At 42.9% G+C, this 19,520-nt stretch overlaps 1 protein-coding gene across 10 annotated transcripts in view; it reads left to right on the forward strand.

Annotated features, from left to right (window-relative positions):
* The window catches only part of STAU2 (staufen double-stranded RNA binding protein 2), a 236,454-nt gene that overhangs the window by 85,350 nt on the left and 131,584 nt on the right, over positions 1 to 19,520 (forward strand). For all 10 annotated transcript variants that reach the window (XM_075920513.1, XM_075920512.1, XM_075920516.1 and 7 more), the window contains exons 9-10: positions 9,444 to 9,581; positions 13,798 to 13,929. In XM_075920513.1, the coding sequence (XP_075776628.1) occupies positions 9,444 to 9,581; positions 13,798 to 13,929 (270 nt within the window). The remainder of the gene's footprint in view (positions 1 to 9,443; positions 9,582 to 13,797; positions 13,930 to 19,520) is intronic.

The following is a 19,520-nucleotide window of genomic DNA, read 5'->3' on the forward strand; positions in this document are numbered from 1 at the left end:
AGATGTCCCCTGTTTTGTTAGCCATTATTTTGGTTTTATTTGTTAAGATTTTTTTTGCTAAGGTGTCAAGTGCTAAGACAAAGCAGAATCTGGCTGCTTCAAGCTTAGCTCTTAAAGCATTCATAATGCTTACAAACAAATGAGTAAAATCATTTAAGAGAGAGGGAAGGCAATGTAGTCTCTGACCACAGCCCTGGTCCTAAGATAGTCAATAACAAACTGCTTCTCTAAGAAGCCTAATTGTAGTTGATTTTAGCAGCCTAAGAACATTCTATAAATTCATCTAACTTGTTGTCCTGAAAATCCCTTGAACTACTGTAAGGTCAATGTTTACTCTATGCGCTTGAAGTTAGATTCTGTTGTCAGTGCTCTTAGTTTAAAGGAGGCTCAGCCTTGTTCCCTGAGTGCAACTTCAGTTTGTTTCATTGGTTAATCAAAGATAGCACCTTGGAACGAGTCCAACACTCTGTTCACATCACCATCAAATGAATCTCTTTACATATTCTACAGAAAAACAATTTAAGTACAGGCAGTCCCCGGGTTACGTACAAGATAGGGACTGTAGGTTTGTTCTTAAGTTGAATCTGTATGTAAGTCGGAACTGGCGTCCAGATTCAGCCGCTGCTGAAACTGACCGCCAGTTCTGACTTACATACAGATTCAACTTAAGAACCCCAAACTTCCCCAAGTCAGCTGCTGCTGAAACTGATCAGCGCTGATTCCAGGAAGCCTGGGGCAGAGCAACTCTGCCTCCGGCTTCCTGTAGTCAGCGCTGGTCAGTTTCAGCAGCGGCTGACTTGGGGACGCCTGGGGCAGAGCAGCTGGGGTGCTGCTGGGTTGCTCCAGTAGCACCGCTCCTCGGCGCTACTGGACCAACCCAGCAGCACCCCAGCTGCTCTGCCCCAGGCGTCCTGATTCAGCCACTGCTGAAACTGACCAGCAGCGGCTGAATCAGGACCTGGGGCAGAGCAGCTGGGGTGCTGCCGGGTTGGTCCAGTAGTGCCCAGAGCGGGCGCTGCAGGACCAATCCGCAGAGCCCCAGCTGCTCTGCTCCAGGTTCCAAAACAAAAGCCTGGTCTGCTGGGGGGGGGGCACACTAGCCGCGCCCCCCCCCCCCCCAGCAGACCAGGGACACGGGGAGCAGAGCCGCAGCGGCAGCGGGGTGCCGCGCCTCTGAGGCTTTGCTCTGGCAAAGCCTCAGAAGCGCGGGAACCCGCCCGCTGCTGCCGCTTGAGTCCCGGTGCCTGTGGTCTGCTGGGGACCGTCCCCAGCAGACCACAGGCACCGCGACTGAAGCGGCAGCAGCGGCGGGTTCCCGCGCTTCTGAGGCTTTGCCCTGGCAAAGCCTCAGAAGCGCGGGAACCCGCCCGGTGCCCCTATTCTGCTGGAGACGGTCTCCAGCAGACCAGGGGCACGGGAGCAGCTTACGAATGGGGCTTTCTTGCCCCGGAGCTCGCAGGTAGCAATCCGCTACCTCGACCTCCGGGGCGAGAAAGCCCCGTTCGTAAGTGCGGATCCGACGTAAGTTGGATCCGCGTAAGTCGGGGACTGCCTGTATTTAACTACATGTAAGGGGTCATAGTGGATAACTTGTGGTCAGAGTGGACCACAAGCTAAATATGAGTTAACAGTGTGACACTGTTGCAAAAAAGCAAACATGATTCTGGGATGCATTTATAGGAGTGTTGTGAGCAAGACACAAGAAGTCATTTTTACGCTTTACTCAGTGCTGATTAGGCCTCAGTTGGAATATTGTGTCCAGTTCTGGGCACCACATTTCAAGAAAGATGTGGAGAAACTGGAGACGGTCCAGAGAAGAGCAACAAAAATGATTAAAGGTCTAGAAAATATGACCTGTGAAGGAAGTCTGAAAGAATTGGGCTTGTTTAGTTTAGAAAAGAGAAGACTGAGAAGGGGACATGATAGCTGTTTTCAGGTATCTATATATTTTTTTCCCACTATAAATCATGGCTTTGCCATGCCTGGTAGGATGTTGGTTCAACACTTGGAAGCTAGTGGTAACGATCCTAACTTAAACTTGAGCCGATGCAAGCCATGGGCACATGGCATGGCTGAAACACAAGGAGGATGTTCTAAACTATGAGTTGGCTGGTCAACTTAATGTGTTGGTATTGGAGTTGTAGGGGAGGAGGGCTTACTCTCCAGTGGGATTAGCATGTCACTAAAGCAGGGCTTTTGATAAAAAGAAACCAGTTTTAGATTTTAATCGTGTTTTTAGGATTTCTAAAGTTGTACAGTTTTACAAAGACCAGTAGTGTTAATGTTGGTATGCCCTGACATGCAAACTGCCTGCTACCTTGCCTGCCACCTAGCCAGGACTAATGAGGGGGCTTTGTGCTCCCCCAGGTTGCCCCTAAGTTCTCCTTGGGGGCAAATGTAGGTTCAAATGTTCCAGGATTTTGGCTGGTTCCGATGTTGGCTGTTGCATTTGGACTTATGAATAGGTTTTTTTTAATAACAACAAAACTTCCTTAATTAAAAAAAACAACAGCTGAGTGATTGGGCAACAAAATGGCAAATGAAATTGAATGTAGATAAGTGTAAAGTAATGCATATTGGAAAAAATAACCCCAACTATACATACAGTTTGATGGGGGCTAATTTGGCTATGAGAAATCAGGAAAGAGATCTTGTAGTTATCATGGATAGTTCTCTGAAAACTTCCTCACAGTGTACAGTGGTGGTCAAAAAGGCAAATAGGATGCTAGGAATTATTATGAAAGGGATAGAAAATAAGACACAGAATATCTTACTGCCCCTGTATAAGACTATGGTACACCCACATCTTGAATACTGTGTACAGATGTGGTCTCCTCACCTCAAAAAGATATTTTGGCCTTGGAAAGGGTTCAGAAAAAGCAACTAAAATGAGTAGGGGTTTGGAACAGGTTCCATATGAAGAGAGGCTAAAGTGACTGGTACTTTTCAGTTTACAAAAGAGGAGGCTGAGCGGGGATATGATAGAGGTATATAAAATCATCAGTGGTGTGGAGAGGATGAATAAAGGAAAGTTATTTATTAGTTCCCATAATAGAAGAACTAAGGACACCAAATGAAATTAATGGGGAGCAGGTTTAAAACTAATAAAAGAAAGTTCTTCTTCACACAGCGCATAGTCAACCTGTGGAACTCCTTGCCAGAGGAGGCTGTGAAGGGTAGGACTATAACAGAGTTTAAAGAGAAGCTAAATAATTTCATGGAGGTTTGGTGCATAAAAGGCTATTAGCCAGGGGATAGAAATGGTGTCCCTGGCCTCTGTTTGTCAGAGGCGAGAGATGGATGGCACGAGACAAATCGCTTGATCATTGCCTTCGGTCCACCCCCTCTGGGGCACCTGGTGCTGGCCACTGTTGGCAAACAGGCTACTGGGCTAGATGGACCTGTGGTCTGACCCAGTACAGCTGTTCTTATGTTTTTAGTATCTAAACGTGTGTCACAAGGAGGAGGGAGACAAATTGTTCTCCTTGGCCTCTCATGATAGGACAAGAAGCAATGGGTTTAAATTTGCTGCAAGGGAGGTTTAGGTTGGAAGTTAGGAAAAACTTCCTGTCTGGGTGATAAAATACTGGAATAATTGCCTAGGGAGTTTGTGGAATCTCCATCTCTGGAGATATTTAAGAGCAGGTTGGATAAATGTATATAAGGGATGATCTAGATTGCTTGGTCCTGCTGTGAGAGCAGGGGATTGGACTTGATGACCTCCCGAGATCCCTTCCAGTTCTAGCATTCTATGATTCTATGTGTTTACATCTAGGTTAGAAATTATTTGATAATGATAATAATATATGGAGATAGGTATATCTCATAGAATTGGAAGGGACCTTGAGAGGTCATTGAGTCCAGCCCCCTGCCCTCACGGCAGGACCAAGTACAGTAAACTTCCGATAATCTGGCAGCTTTAGGACCCAGGGGGTGCCGGATTATCAGATATGCCGGACTATCAGAAGGGGGAGGCTATGAGGGGTCTGGAATGGGGTGGGAGGGGATGCCACCCCAGATCCCTCATAGCCCCCCCCTTACGATAGTCTGGCTCTGCCCCAGGCATCGCTGATTCAGCCGCTGCTGGTCAGTTTCAGCAGCAGCTGAATCGGGGATGCCTGCAATAGAGCAGCTGGGGTGCTGCTGGGTTGGTCCCGCAGTGCCAAGGGGCGGCGCTACAGCAACTCAGCAGCACTCCAGCTGCTCTTGGGGACGCCTGGGACAGAGCAGCTAGGGAACTGCCCGGTTGGTCCCGTAGCGCTGCCCCTCGGGGCTGTGGGACCAACCCGGCAGCACCCCAGCTGCTCTTGGGCACGCCTGGGGCAGAGCAGCTGGAGTGCTGCCGGGTTGGTCCCGCAGCGCCAAAGGACGGCACTGCGGGACCGACCTGGCAGGACCCCAGCTGCTCTGCCCCAGGGGTCCCCGATTCAGCCGCTGCTGAAACAGATCAGCCGCTGCTGATACATATCAGCGGCTGAATCGCCCTTTGGCACTCCGGGACCAACCCGGCAGCACTCCAGCTGCTCTGCTCCCGGCTTCCCCAATTCAGCTGCTGGTCAGTTTCAGCAGCAGCTGAATGGGGGAAGCCTGTCCGGCTGCCCCAGCACTTCTGGGTTACTGATGGTGCCGGACCATCAGGAGTCCCGGAGCATTGGATGCCGGACTAATGGAGTTTTACTGTACCGTCCCTGACAGATTTAGGCCAAGATCCCTAAGTGGCCCCCTCAAGGCTTAAACTCACAGCCTGAGTTTAGCAGGCCAATGCTCAAACCACTGAGATATCCCTCCCCCGCTTTTCAGTTCTCAAAACCACATAAAAGATAGCTCAGTTCTTTCTCAACCTTTAGTGGACAAATCCATGAAGAGCTTGTTGAATTTGAACTGCCCTTCCATTACAATGTTTCTTGAGTCATAGGATATTAATAGGCTTTTTACTACATGGATGAAGCTCCCTTTAGAGCCTCTAGATTCTTGTGAGCTCAGGTTTCCCAAATGGAGTGTTTATTCCTGGTGACAGTGGATTTATTGCTGCTTCTAGGATTCATGAGCTCCAGTCTGCACTGACTGGTCCTGTTTTGTACATTCATCCTAAATTCCATCGAAATATGGGACTTGCTAGAGTGACCAGCCTTGCATCACATCTAACAAAGGCAGCCATGTGTAGATCTTTGCATACCTTTATGAAACAATACTGATTAGTCTTAGCAGCATACAAATACTCAGTTTAACATATCAGCATTTCAGTCCAGAAAGTGGATTTGTCAGTGGCCTAAATTCCATTTTATTTTTTAGGATAGCATGTGTGGGGAAGCATTTAAGCTCCTTGCACCTGGTTTTCCACTGAGTAATCACTTACACCAATGTAAAGTGAGTGCAAAACGATACTTTGATTAGTAGCATTTCATACCTATTTTGCACGCCGTAAATGGCTATCTTTTGTACATGGTAATGGAGAATCAAGCCCTTTCTGTCTAGAGTATTCCCCTGCTATTACATGTGGAAACAGGAGCCTTGAAGCCTGCAGAGATACAGCATCGTAAGTGCTGTCTTTAGTGATACACTTTAGGCATGTAAGCGACTGGTCAACTATCCGAGGGAGGCAGCAAGGTGGGGAGCAGGAGCTGGTGCTGGGGGAAGCTGACTTAAAAACCAGCTCTGTAGGGGCGGAGGCAGGGACACAGTGGGGAACTGACAGCTTGGGGGTCTTGCTACATTTCAAAAGCAGAAGTGCCGCGGGAGCAGCGGGCGAGCAGAGGACTCAGGCAAACTAGTCCTCTGCAGGCCTGTGGTCCCCGCGGTGCTTCCACCTTTGAAATGTAGGAAAACCCAGCATTTCAAAGGTGGAGGTGCCCTTATGGACTAATTGAATAGTCGATGCAAATTGCATCGACTATTCTATTAGTTGATTAATCTAAATTTAACTTCCTTAACACACTCTCTAGAGAACTATTAAGTGCAAATAATTTATTTTCAGAATATTGTTTTTTTGTACTAAAGATCCATGCATACCTCTGTATAACTTAAAAAAATCTCTCCAGCTCATATTTCTGAGTTTAGTGAGCACGGTAAGAAAATGTACTTTTCCCATTTTAAAGAATTCTGTCCATAATTCTTTGGTTTGAAAAATCTACACTCCTGAGTAGTGTAGTAAAGCGGACCTAAGTCCTCATGCAGACAGCACTAGGTTTATTAAAGAATTATTCAGTCAACGTAGCTGGATCTTCTGAAGGAGGGCGATTACCTATGCTGATGGGAGCAGTCCTTCCTGTTGTCATCAGTAGCGTCTAGAGGGAAGTGATACAGCACCTATGTCACTCTAATGTTTTAAATGTAGACATTTCCTGAGTTAGTTAGGATTGGTCTACACTAGAAAGTTAATATTGAAATAGCTAAGTCAGGATGTAAATGCAAAAAACTAGCATTTATCAACATTAGGCTGCAAAGTGACGCTTCTGAATGCCAGGAAATTCCAAGAATTAAGGTGGCTCTTGCACTAGTGCTCCCATTTCAGCAAGTACTGCCCAGACACGCTCCTTTATGATTTTGTCGTCTAACCTGATCAGGATTAGATGTCATGTTTATATAGGACTTTTCTGTGCTTTTGCTTATACCTTTGGTATCTCTGATGGAGTTTATTAGTGAACACTGTTGGTAAATTATGAGTCTGACGCTAGCTAGCCAGTGTAGATGCAGGCATTAACATGATTTGCAGTGTGGTCAAAACAACCTTAATATTAAGATTTACCTGATTTGTGAGTCCCTGAATTTACATCCTTACTGTAATAGGGTAGTTTGCCTCTTTAATAGCCTAGAGATGGATGGGGACAGGGAGGAGCTGATCCCAGAAGCCTAGCAGACAGGTGTTGGGATCAGCTGATACAGTAACTTATGTTTGGCCCACACTCTCAGCTGAAATATAAAGGAGAGCTCAACCATGAAGATGGGGAGGGAAAGGGAAGAGAGAGGATACTTTTCAACAAAACAAAACAGGAGGCAGGCAGAGCACGCTCCCTCAGCATTGGAAAAGGCCCTACCTGGTAGCTACCAGAGGTGCACAGTCTAAACCTGTAACTAGTGTATTGGTAGTGTTCCTTTCTTGGTCTTTGTCTTGCTTTGTTTGGGAAGACAATAAACAGAGCCCTGAACAAAGGAACAGAAACTTAATATGGGTGTGGATGTCTGTTTATCTTCAGCTGGAAGAATACCAGCCTACACTTATGACTACATTTAATTAACCTGTTTATTTTATTTAAACATATGTAGGCAAGAAATTGTCAGAATCACATTCTTGGTCTCTTGATATTTGACAGGCTGATTCCTAATTTTAGCACCAATATTGATAATCTATTTTTTACAATTGCACTTGTGCTTTATTTAACACACTCCTCATTTTGCCTCTGCCTGGCTCATTGCCCACACAGATGTCATGGAAACTGCCCTTATGCGTGGCTTTGCCCTAATTCTTTCACCTATAGATTCCCAAGCACCTCTAGTAGATATAATCTGGAAGATTCTTCCAATACACTTCTGTTCCTTCCTTTCACTTGTTGGCCCTCCCTTTATATGCCTTACAATTGGTTTGTTCTTACTTGAGAAGTTCAGATGATAGCACAATAGTATATATATGTAATCCAGTTATAAATTCTTCTGTATTCTGGTACATGGTACACTTTTTTTATATTAATAATTGCCCCCCACATCCATCCATCTCTCTCTCTCTCTCTCACACACACACACACTCATTTTTTATAGTTGTCTGCTTTAAATAAGCATGTCTGTTACATATAATTGCTTATTAAGTGGGTTCAGAAGGTAGAGCATTCAGGGCCCCAGTATCTGAATCTCAGCTCATTATGCAACCTTGGACAAATCAATCTCTTTGTCACTTTATTTACCGCACTAAATGAAAAGTACTTTAACACCAACAATAACACTTATGGGCTGTTTGTGAGGATTAATAGCATTAGATGGATTGCTTGAAAAGCTAAGCAGAATTTTAACCTTCAAAGCTTCCTTGCTTTGTCATTTTTAACATAACTAAATGGAAATACTGTTTGGGTGAAGGTCCTAGGAGATGGGAAAGGCTTGTACTACTGCTTACCTGTTGTAGTTCCTGCATGAGGATTGCAAATGGGCTTTGCAAGGGCACTCTGCGGCCTCCAATGCACCATGAGCAAAGCTTCATAGTGGCCCCCTTTGTGAGCAGGGAAAGAAGGCATGGAAGGAGGGGCCTGAAAAATGGTCAATGGGTCTGCTATCTTGCAGATCCTCTGACCTATGAAAGCAGATGTGTGAATTGGTAGACTGCAGTTCCTAGACCAGTGGTCTACAAGCTTTTTACACCTGAGATCATCTTTTGAACTTAAGGGAAACCCAGGATATACCCCACCCTTAATCCCCATCCCATTCACTACATCTGTATCCTTCTCTCACTCCCCCTCCCCTCAGTTTCACCAGGCTGGGGAAGGGTGTTGGGGTTTAGGAGAGGTGCAGGCTTGGCCTGGGCTGAGGGATTCACAGTGTCAGAGAGGGCTCTGGGTTGAGCCTGGGACAGGGGTTGAGGTGCAGGAGGGGACTCTAGGCTGGATCATAGTTTTGGGGTGTAGGAGAGGGTGTGGCGTGCTGGGAGGGGATCTGGTCTGGGGCAAAGAGTTAGGATACAGAAAAGGTTTTGGGCTGCTGGCTCTGGGAGGAAGCTCAGTACTGGGGAATCAGGAGGGGGAATGAGGTGCTGGCGTCAGGATTAGGGTTAGGGTGAAGTTTCCTATTGGTTGGCACTTATCACAGGCAGCTTCCTGTTGGCGGTGCAGCAAGTTTAAGGCTCCCAGCCTCCCCTGGCTTCACGTTGCTCCTGAAAGGAGCCAGTCCACCCTGAAGGTGGAGGAAAGGGAGCACGTAGTTCTGCACGCTGCTCCTCTCTGCCAGCACCACCCCCTCAACTCCCAATGGTCACATTTCCCCATTCATAGCCAATAGGAGTTATAGGGGTGGTGCTTGAAGGCAGGAGCAGCATGCTGAAACCCTCCCTCCCCCGCCCTGGGGCCTCACTAGCCATTTCTAGGAGCAGCGTGTGACCGGGGCAGGCAGGGTGCAAGTCTGCCTAAATGGCAGCCCTCTGTACCAGCAGAGATCGTGATTGACTGAGGACGTCCCCCAGATCGACCAGCAATCGACTGTTTGGTGAGCACTGTCTTAGAAAACCCATTCTCCACAGTTGTGGACAGCCTTCAGATGCTCAGCACTTGCCATAGGGTCAGTCTAAGGATCCTGAGACTGGGTCCCATGATCAAGTGACAATGCAGTTTGTTTATTTGGGCATGCTGTCTTGTCTAGTGTATCACTCTAAGAGAACACTGTGGAAAAATCTTATTAAAAGAACATGCCGTGTAATTATTGTGCTGGCATGTGTTGAAATAACTTGGGTTTTTTTAATCCTGTTTTAGACTGGACCAGAATATGGTCAAGGAATGAACCCCATTAGTCGCTTGGCTCAAATCCAACAAGCCAAAAAGGAGAAGGAGCCAGAGTATGTTCTTCTTTCAGAGAGAGGGATGCCACGTCGCCGAGAATTTGTTATGCAGGTATTGTTGGATGTTATATTAGGAAAGATTCCTTTATTTTGTTATGACTAAGCACAAGAAGAGCAATGGTGGAATATAAAGCTGATTATTTTAAACATTTTTAGCTCTTTACATATCATACAGTTAAACAGCAAGAGGACAAAATGTGCTGCTAGCTATTTTAAAAAAAGTCTATATGACCTTTTCCTTTCGTGTAGATGAAACAAATCCAATTAGATGTATAATCCCTTTCTAATGTAATAGCTATTTTCCTTCTGCTGTTTTAGCATTTTTTTTTACTGTTTTTGTTTTGATTTTACCTATTTGTTTTATTTCCTTCTCTTTACCGTTTATGCATGATTTCATTATTTAATTTATTGTTTTTGTTGCTACACTGTCCTGACAAAACCTTTATGATGACTGATGGATGAATTTGGAAATGTTAGAGACTGTAGTACAAATAAGTATCTCAACATTTAGACAACTATACACATTTTATAAACTTTTTTATCACGCAGGGCACTGGAAATTCTGCAAAAACAAGCTCTCATCAGATGTTCAGTTACTCCCTGGCTTTGGTCACATCTGAAATTGCACAATAGTGTCTTCCCATATTTCATTTTATGCATTGAAATGCAATAGCAAAAGAAATATAGCAGCCGTTAATAACTGTGTCTTTACCATTTTCACTGAGAAGATACTTAAGAAAGATTTGGTGTACCCACGATATTTTGTTGGCTAGCACAATAACAGATTAGGCAAGGTTAGGAACAGGAAACACAGGACTTTTTCCCATTAAACTTTGTTTTCACTGAATTTAAAAGCCCACCCATCTTGCCCACTTTCTCCTTCTGTTCTAGAATTGCATCAAGTTACTCTCAAAATGTAGTGGCCTTTTTTCGGAACGTTTGTTCAGTACTACTCTGAACTCTGTTTAAAATAAAATGTTTTATCTCTCCAGGTTCCTTATTTTAGAATTTCCATTATGTCCGTAGGATTGTGGTTTCTAATTTTTTTTTCATATTGTGTAAGGATTTGAAGCCAGGATATCCTATAACAGGCCATTTAGCCTACTATCCTTTAACTTTTCCTGGCCATTCCCAGTCTGAGATGGTCCTGTGCACCGTTAAAAAGGGTGTTTGACTACAGATCACCTTGAATTTGGATGTGCTTTGTAGGCAACTTCAGTACTTTGATACATTTGAACCTCCATAATCTAGGTGTCTCTCATCCGGAAACGCCCGTGGTTGAGACTCTGGGAGGGTGAGGAGGAAGTGGCTTTGCATGCTGCTGCTCCCCTCCCTCCAGCTGGGGAACAGCAGCACAGCGAAGTGTTTCTCCAGGGGATTTTTTCTCCCATAGTGACGGGTGGGGAGAGAAGGGAAGGGGTGTCTGGTAGCAGCAGAGGTTGTGGAGCCATGTGTGTCCCCAGGAGTGGGGTGCCATGTAAGCGTTGCATCCCAGACCCTCTACTCCCACCCCTAGAGTACCTAGGGTTGCCAGGTGTCCGGTTTTGAACCAGACAGTCCAGTATTTGAACTTTCTGTTCAGGAACAAATTGAAAAAATATAAATGAGAAAATATAAATTTCCAGTATTTTCTAAATAAGATGTAATGTAGATTGTGATGTAATGTCAAGTGTGCCCGGTATTTTTGTTGAAACCATCTGGCAACCCTAAGAGTACTCCTGCAACTTCCTTCCTTCCTTCCTTCCTTCCTTCCTTCCTTCCTTCCTTCCTTCCTTCCTTCCTTCCTTCCTTCCTTCCTTCCTTCCTTCCTTCTCTCCCTCCCAGACTCTGTATTTACACCCCCACTGTGTTCCTGCACTCTACCTTGCTCTGAGACCCCCTACGTATTGCTGTCGATGTTACATGTGACATAAAAATTCAGTACTTTGCTAAATGTTTTTATTTTCACCTTCAAACAGAAAGTATACATGAACATCCATGGTTCAGAAAATTCCATAATCTGGCGTAGCCTATTTTCCAATTAAAGGGGTTCAAGTGTAGTGAATTTTTGGAGAGATGGGGGGGAAAGCTTTACATTAGACTGTGTGATTCCTTTGACTAAGAAGATTCTTGTGAAACGGGAAGTTAAAGTAATTCTGTAGCCCAGCTGCCTTTTTATGGGTGTTCATAAACAGGGTAGCCTAAACAGGGACTTTTGGCCTTGCTTTTTAATGCTTTCATGCTAAAACGATACTGCTTTTCTTCTCCCACCATAAGTCCCAGTGGATTCATTATTCATTAATGCATGCAAAAAACATCCAACTAAAAAGTCTTTTGTGTAAACTACTTAAACAATGTTTTCATTTGATTTAATTGAATGTGGAAGTAAAATATCCAGAGATAATATGTTCATTTTTATCTGTCACACAAAGAGCGAGTTTAGATGTGATGAAATGGATCCAATTACTTGTCCTGACCCTTACATAAACAGAAGAAAACCTCTGATGACATTAGTTGGTGTTCTGTTCCCAAAGTTAATTTCGGAAAGCTCTCTCTTTGTAGTCAGACCTTTAATCCTTGATAGAGGTTATAATAATACCTAAACCAGTTTTACAGGTCTGAGAAATAGCAACACATTGATTTATTGGGCACTATGCGATAAATTATCATTTTGTCTCGCTTCGTTAAGGTTCTTCAATTTTATTACACACAAGCTCTTTGCAATTTAGTTGTTTTCTAATGATGACTGCAGCGTTAACTGTTACTTCAAGCTTACTTCAGATTTCTGTTTTCCATAATTTTGGATCTTTTTGCTTAATCATACCTCTTTTAGTTTGCAGAGGCTATTTAGACCATTTGCTTGCTTCTGTATGTACAGTAGACATTTAAAACTGAAACTGGGGAATTCAAACATTTTTGAAAACTGACTTATATGATAAACAAGTACACGAAAAACGTGTTTACTTTATTTAATGAGTGTTTATTTCTTTTTCAAAGGCTGATATTTTAGAATTTAAAAAACAGTAAGATTTAAGGCATTTGACCTATGAAATTTTTGTTTGGACTATTTTATGAAGTAGATGATTACTTCTTTATTTTTGAAACCATGTACCATTTTTGAAACAGAATTTGGCAAATAAAGTGACTGAATGTACCAATAAAATATATAGGTACTGTAGAATTATGAATGACCTGACAGTGAATAGAGGACACTTGAGAGACAATAGTCATAAACTAGGAACATGCAGTTTGCACAGTTTATGAATGGCAGCAGAGTCCAAAGATTAAATTACAGCATTATATTCTCTTTGTGGTTTTCTGTTACTAATAATATGTCATTTTTATTTAGAAGTTTTAACTGCTTTTCCTATGCGGGGCTTCTTGGTTGGCAGGAAATCCTTTATGTTGTATACTCCCAGTGAGAACTCAACTTTTCAGAAAATGTGTTGATGAAAGATCATTCAAGGGCACAGGCATAAGTGCTGGAAAGAGAGGATTGCGTCCTGCCCAAATTTCTTATTCCCCCAATCTCCATCCCAATCCCAAGATTTCCAGTCCAATATTGTCTGCCCTCCTCCTTCTGCCAAAATATGCAGTACTCTTTCTGTTCTCCATTTAATTTCCCCTGGCTCAAGACATTTGCAGGGCAAGTCTGCTTAAATTGGCATAGCTATGTCTCTCTGGGGTGAAAAGAATCCACACCCTTGAGAGGCATAGTTATACCAACCCAATCACTGATGTAGACACTGCTAGCCTTCTTCTGTGGACCTAGCCTTTCAGGGAGGGGAAGGCGGATTACCTATGATAACCAGATAACTCTCCCGTCAGTATAAGCAGTGTCCGCACTTGAAGCGCTACACAGAAGTTCATGGTTAGCAGCCAGGATGGTCAGGAATGCAGTCCCATGCTCTGGGTGTCCCTAGTCTCTGACTGCCAGAAGATGGGAGTAGACAATGGGAAGGATTACTCAATTATTGCCTGTTCCATTCATTTCCTCTGAAGCATTTGGCACTTGCCACTTTCGGTGGGGATGTTAAAACAGTTACTGGTTAACCATTTTAACCTAGGTCCCTCCTGTCTGGCCAGCACAGCACAGCACAGACAGAGTTAACTGGAAAGCCTCATGCTTATCAGCATGCTTACCACTTAACCTGTTAACATCTCTAGCTGTCGGACAACAGGAAACTGGGCTATATGGTCTGACACAGTAGGGCAGGGGTGGGAAAATATCAGCTCGTGCTACTGAATGTATTAGTGATTATGATCAATATTTTTATTTTTCTTAAAAGGTAAAAATAGGCAGTGAAATTACTACTGGCACAGGCCCTAACAAGAAAATAGCTAAAAGAAATGCAGCAGAAGCAATGTTGCTACAGCTTGGTTATAAAGCCTCCACCCCTCTTCAAGATCAGCCAGAAAAGGTGAGAACTAATCATTGTGTCCCCCAAAATCCAGTTCCATAAAACGTGAAGGTCTCACAACTTCATCATTTTGCAGGAACTGATGCAGCCTCACTAAAGCCAATTTAGTTGTGTGACTGACTGCTCAGTAATCATATTCTTCCCTTAGCTGCTACTTCATGACTTCACTGGATGGTAACTGCAATCCCTGCCTCTGCAAATATAATTTGGGACAGAATACAGCCCCAGGACCATAGCATGCATATGTATGTACGTGTGCATGAATTTCATGTTACCAAATTGCTTCTCTTTACTCCCTTTATATGTCCCTGTTAGGATATTTCTTCCTCTTTGGGGCTCCATGTTTTGTATAGATCATTAACTTTCATGTATGAAATAGTTTTCATTCTTTTGGCTTATTTACTCTAAACAGTAGCTATGTTGCAGATTCATTTAATAGCTCAGCTGAGCATCTAGGTTGAATCAGATACAGTACTTGTAATGGTGTGGCCTTGCTCTTGTGGTTAGGAATGTTAAGAGGGGGGTATTTAACTAATAGAGTGGTCAATAGAATTTTTATTGACTACTCAATTAGTTGATAGGTAGCCAGCTCAGTCCCGACTCACACTGGGTCTAGGACCAAACCCTGCTTGCAGCTCTGTAATTTAAAAGGCAGTAGGAACATGGCAGCCTGCCCCCCGACTCCTACTGCATTTTAAATTGAAGAGCTGCAGCGGGATTTGGTCCTGGACTCAGTGGAAGCAGGGACTGAGCTGGGCTGTCTGCCTGTCTGGCCTCTACTACATTTTAAATTGCAGAGCCACAGTGCAATTTGGTCCCGGACCCAGCATAAGCCGGGACTAAGCTGGGCTGCCTGCCCAGCCTGTAGCAGTCCCTGTCCATGGAGAGTCCCAGCGGGGAGTTGGGATCCTGCTCCCCACAAACAGGGGTAGGCAGCACCACAGAGATAGTGCTGGGGGAACTGGCTTTTAATCTGGCTTCCCCCAGCACCGGCTTCCCCCGCACACCCTTGCTGCCCCAGCTACAGAAGCAGCAAGGGTCTTGGGAATGCGAGTAATCGACTCGACTGCCAGATAAGCCTAGGCAGTCAACTACTCCCTTACATCCCTACTTGGGGTTGCCTAAGCATATGCTCAAGGAATGTCTATTTATGCCAACTTACATTTCAACATAAACTAAAAGTATTATTATTATTATTATTATTGTTTGTTTGTTTGTTTGACAACCTGGTTGTTGGACAAGAAAGTATGGTTATGGCAATTTTGTTTGGAGCCAGAAAGGGTTATTTCTTAAAAGGAAGTTGTGTTGACTGCGTATTGTAACTTCATGAGTCAGTGACATGCTACTAAGCCTTCTGATCTGCATTTAGTCCTAGGCTCATTGGCAGAGGCATATTTGGCCTAAAGCTACTTCTAAAGCTCTGCCTTTTGCCACAGCTTGTTTGAAATGGCTATCAAAGTGCAAACCTCCAGTGTAGACTTGTTATACTATTGTAAAAGTGGCTTACATCATTCTGACTTGCATTACTGTAACTTTGGTGGTGCAGAAGTTCCCAGTGTAGACAAGCCCTCATGTACAGAACAGTGAAGAGCTGTTGTGTCCCATAAAGCACTTTAAGCTGGGTGTACACATAATTACCCTGTGCTATCTTCCTGATGTGCTGGATAGCGCAACTGCCTGAGCACAGCTAGAGAAGGAATTTACCTAAATCTGGGGAAGAACAGAAAAATAATCTGTGTTTTCTGTTGGTCAGTGGTGTTGAGAGTGAGTAATTGAAGCATGAGACTAATATTCTTTTTTAGTCTCATGTCACCTGTATATTTCAATTGCACTTCAAAAGCCTATCCAGTGAACAATAAGTTATTATATTTCACTTGTTCAGACCAGGATTTTAGTTGTCTTGAAGAGTTAGAGAATAGAATTTGTTGTACTGGAGCTAGAATAGATTATTAGCTGCCCTGAATTGAGTTTAGAGCTCCATGCTGTTAAACAATTTATTTAATTAATTTTCTTTAAAAAGTGCTTTTTGTTCATATCTGGTCAAATTTTCTGATGTGGTAATTTATACTATATATATTTTTTAAAATGTACCTGCAAACATAATTGTCCATATGCATTGGGTAATCTCATGCTCTGGTACTGGTTTACACATCTGCCAATTTCCACAGGTGCAGTTTCGGTGGTGGTATTTCAAAATATAATCCTTAAGGGTTTTATATGGAGTTTGACTTTCATTCAGAATTATATGTTTAATATTAAGAGTGTCATTTTATAAAAATATTCGTTTTTCTAAAAAGAGTGAATTCAGAAGTTTTGATGGTTATAAATAGAATCTACTCTGGAGAGGTGTAGGGCCACAGCAAATAAAGTTTTATTTCTACTTGAAGAAGTCATATGCATTGATACTATCACTCAGAAGTAAGAATGTGGAAAAAATAATCTTGTAAAATCATTTCAATGCATATACACGTTCTTTCTTTAATTAGATATAATATGGAAAGTCTCTATTTAAAGGACCCTTTCAATAAGCAAATTTCATTTCCAAGTTGAAAAGATAGGACAGTTTTTTCCTTCCATCATTCCTCCTTCCTTTGGTGAATTTGGATATGTTTCCTTACCATAGTCTTCTCCCATGAATTTCCCTCTTTGTTGAGTGTATATTTCACCTTTACAGGTTCTGTTCCTTTTTAAGGTTCTTTAACTGGCTCCCAGTTTCACCTTCTCTCTTATTCCGACTTGTAACCGTATATTCTCTGTTCCTCCATCTAGGACTTACTTTCTTCCACTTTCCCTTTTTAGTTCTCTTCTCTTCACCTTTCTCTCTCTCCTTCCAAAGGATGTTGAGGCCTTGCCTTAAAAAGACTCTGAAGGCTGCTGGTCACTGGTTGTTCCTTCCTCTTGCTTTCTGTTTTCCCTTACATAGTTTGAGCTCTATGCTCAGCACATACATCCCTTCAGTATCCTTTTCACTACAGAGCTAAACAAGATATGTATACGTGTGCAGTGCAGCTTTCTTAGTTGAGTACTGTGAATTAAGCTAAAATCCCCAGGGAAAATACACTGTGCATGCCCAGCATGCAGTTTTCAAAGGCTTATAATTTTCTCAAATCAAAACCAGTTTTCACTAGAGCACTCAAACTTCTCCACAACGAATGGTATTTCTCTTCCAATTCCAGCTTTTAAGTCCCTGCCATGTTGGCTGAAGTACTGTTAAAAATAAATAAAAGGTCAAGCATGTTTTCAATAATGTGAATATATATATAAATGATCTTGTAAATGGCTTTCAATAATTATTTTCAATAATGTGTGTGTGTGTGTGTGTGTGTGTGTGTGTGTGTGTGTGTGTGTGTGTGTGTGTGTATATACACACACACACACATATATATATTTCAATCATCTTGTAAATTGTCTGGCCTATTTTTGTTCAAATTTTCTCAGAAGAATTCAGCCACTAGGCAAGAAGGGGCTTGGAATTCAGCCCAAAGGATGATAGTTTTAAAAGGCGTGAAAAAGGGTGATTAGAGCGGAAACCATTATGGAATCATAACTAGGAATGGACACTGCTGTTTTGGTATACTATAATTATTAGCTCTTTGCTTGCAGGTTAATGCATTCTGTTAGAAAATGGGTTTATGATGTATTCTTCAGAAGCAGATGTCTTGAGATTATCAGGAAAAAAGAAGAAATGCAATATTCTGCTATTGTTCTGGACATAATAAGGAAATATGACACTGTACATTCAAGATAGGGATGTTAAGCACATTCTTTTTACATCACAGATTTTATAAAATGGGAGTATTTAAGATAATAAAACACATTATCTAATGTCCCACACACAGTAATGGGGAAAAGGGAGGGGAAAACATCTCTTGTGAGAGCTAACGACAGTGCTCTGCACTGCCATGTAGAAGAACTGGATTCACTTCCTAGTTCTTTCTCTGTCCTTTTCTTGTCAGGTATGTTAATGCTACAGGGGCTGTTTGATCAGCCTGTGACAGGGCAAAACTACTTCTTAGCATTTAACCACCTTGGTAGTTAGTTAAGGAGCAGCATTGCTTGGTCTCTCTCACTTCCTCTTTGGCTAGAAGGAAGGTAAAAATATGTGTGTGGGTGGCAAGGGTTGGGTTCCTCTGGGCTCTGATAGAAAACAGTTATGTGAGGAGAATGTCATGGTTATGAAACCTCTCAATTTAATTTTCAGTCTTCCTAGATCTAGTTCTAAACAGTGTATAAAAATCCTAATCACTGACAGTAACTTGATATTGTTTCCTCTCAAGTGCTCAGTGTAGTGAATTTCTATTGTAGATGTCTGGACTGAAGCATGTTCTTCCGATCTAGGTTCAGTGGTAGATTTATAGTCCCTGCATTTAGGGAAACGTGGTTGATTCCCTCTCTGCTGCCTTGAGGGCCCCTGGTGCCCCAAAGGTGTCAGCAGAGCTTTGCTAAGGAGATGGGGGCAGTAGAGAAGCTGCATGTAAAGGGGCAGCAGTCATGCTACATGTGCAGGCACTCTGAGTCACATTGTCTCTTGGTGATCCTGTTGTCAGTGCAGTTCCGTGTTACCTCCAGTATCCTACTCTCTGCCTATAAGGAACAGTCAGGCCCTATATTAGCAGTGTGGTAAATTTGTTTTGAAAAGCTTGTAGTATGTCCAACCTGTGTAAATTGAGAAGGAGCTAACAACAGAGGAAAAAGGAAATCCAGCGTGCATGATATAACTCGTTATACAGTCTTGTTTTCTTCAGTGACAGGAGTTTAGTAATAACATTATTCCTAATGTGACAGACATTTGGAGTAGATCACGTCAGGCCTAGCCTTGTCTCTCCTGGAGAGTAGTAAAGCTTAGGTAACTTGGGCCACAAAACGTACATCTACACCGCAATGCTGTTTTGGGATACCAGAGTATCCCGAAAGAGCTATCCCACATCTTCACAGCAAGCCCGTTATTCTGATGTCCCTGTAAACCTCATTCTATGAGGAGTAAGGGATGTTTCAGAATAGCGCTTTATTTCAAAATTTGGTGCTGTGTAGACAGCTCCAAATGACGAAATAAGCTATTTCAAAATAGCTTGAAATAAGATATGCAATTTGTGTAGCTCAAATTGCGTATCTTATTTCGAATTACGGTGCAGTGTAGATGCACCCAAAGAATCTAAAGGCTTGTCTACTGCGATACATTGCTACAGCTGTGGCACTGTAGCGCGTCTGGTGAAGATGCAGTATGCCAAGGGGAGAGTGCTCTTCCATCAGCATAATTATCCCCCCTCAACAACATCACTTTACGTCAGTATAATTTATGTCATTCAAAGAAATGGCATTTTCATACCCTTGCGCAACATAACTTACATCAACTTAATCAGTAGTGTGGAAAAGCCTAAAAGCTAAATAAATCCAGCATTCTGGGGGGAAACATCTCATCATACAGCTTGAAGATGCATTGTTCTTTCTGTCATCAGTCAGTCACTCTTATACAATACACCGACTCTCAACCTTTTCCATACCATAATCCCATATTACAACTAGGGATGTAAGCGACTAGTCAACTATCCGCTAAGCAAATGTTTATCGCATAGTTGAGTAGCGACTCGATT

Source organism: Pelodiscus sinensis, chromosome 2 (genome assembly GCF_049634645.1).
Source record: "Pelodiscus sinensis isolate JC-2024 chromosome 2, ASM4963464v1, whole genome shotgun sequence".
In the NCBI taxonomy this organism is placed as follows: domain Eukaryota; kingdom Metazoa; phylum Chordata; order Testudines; family Trionychidae; genus Pelodiscus; species Pelodiscus sinensis.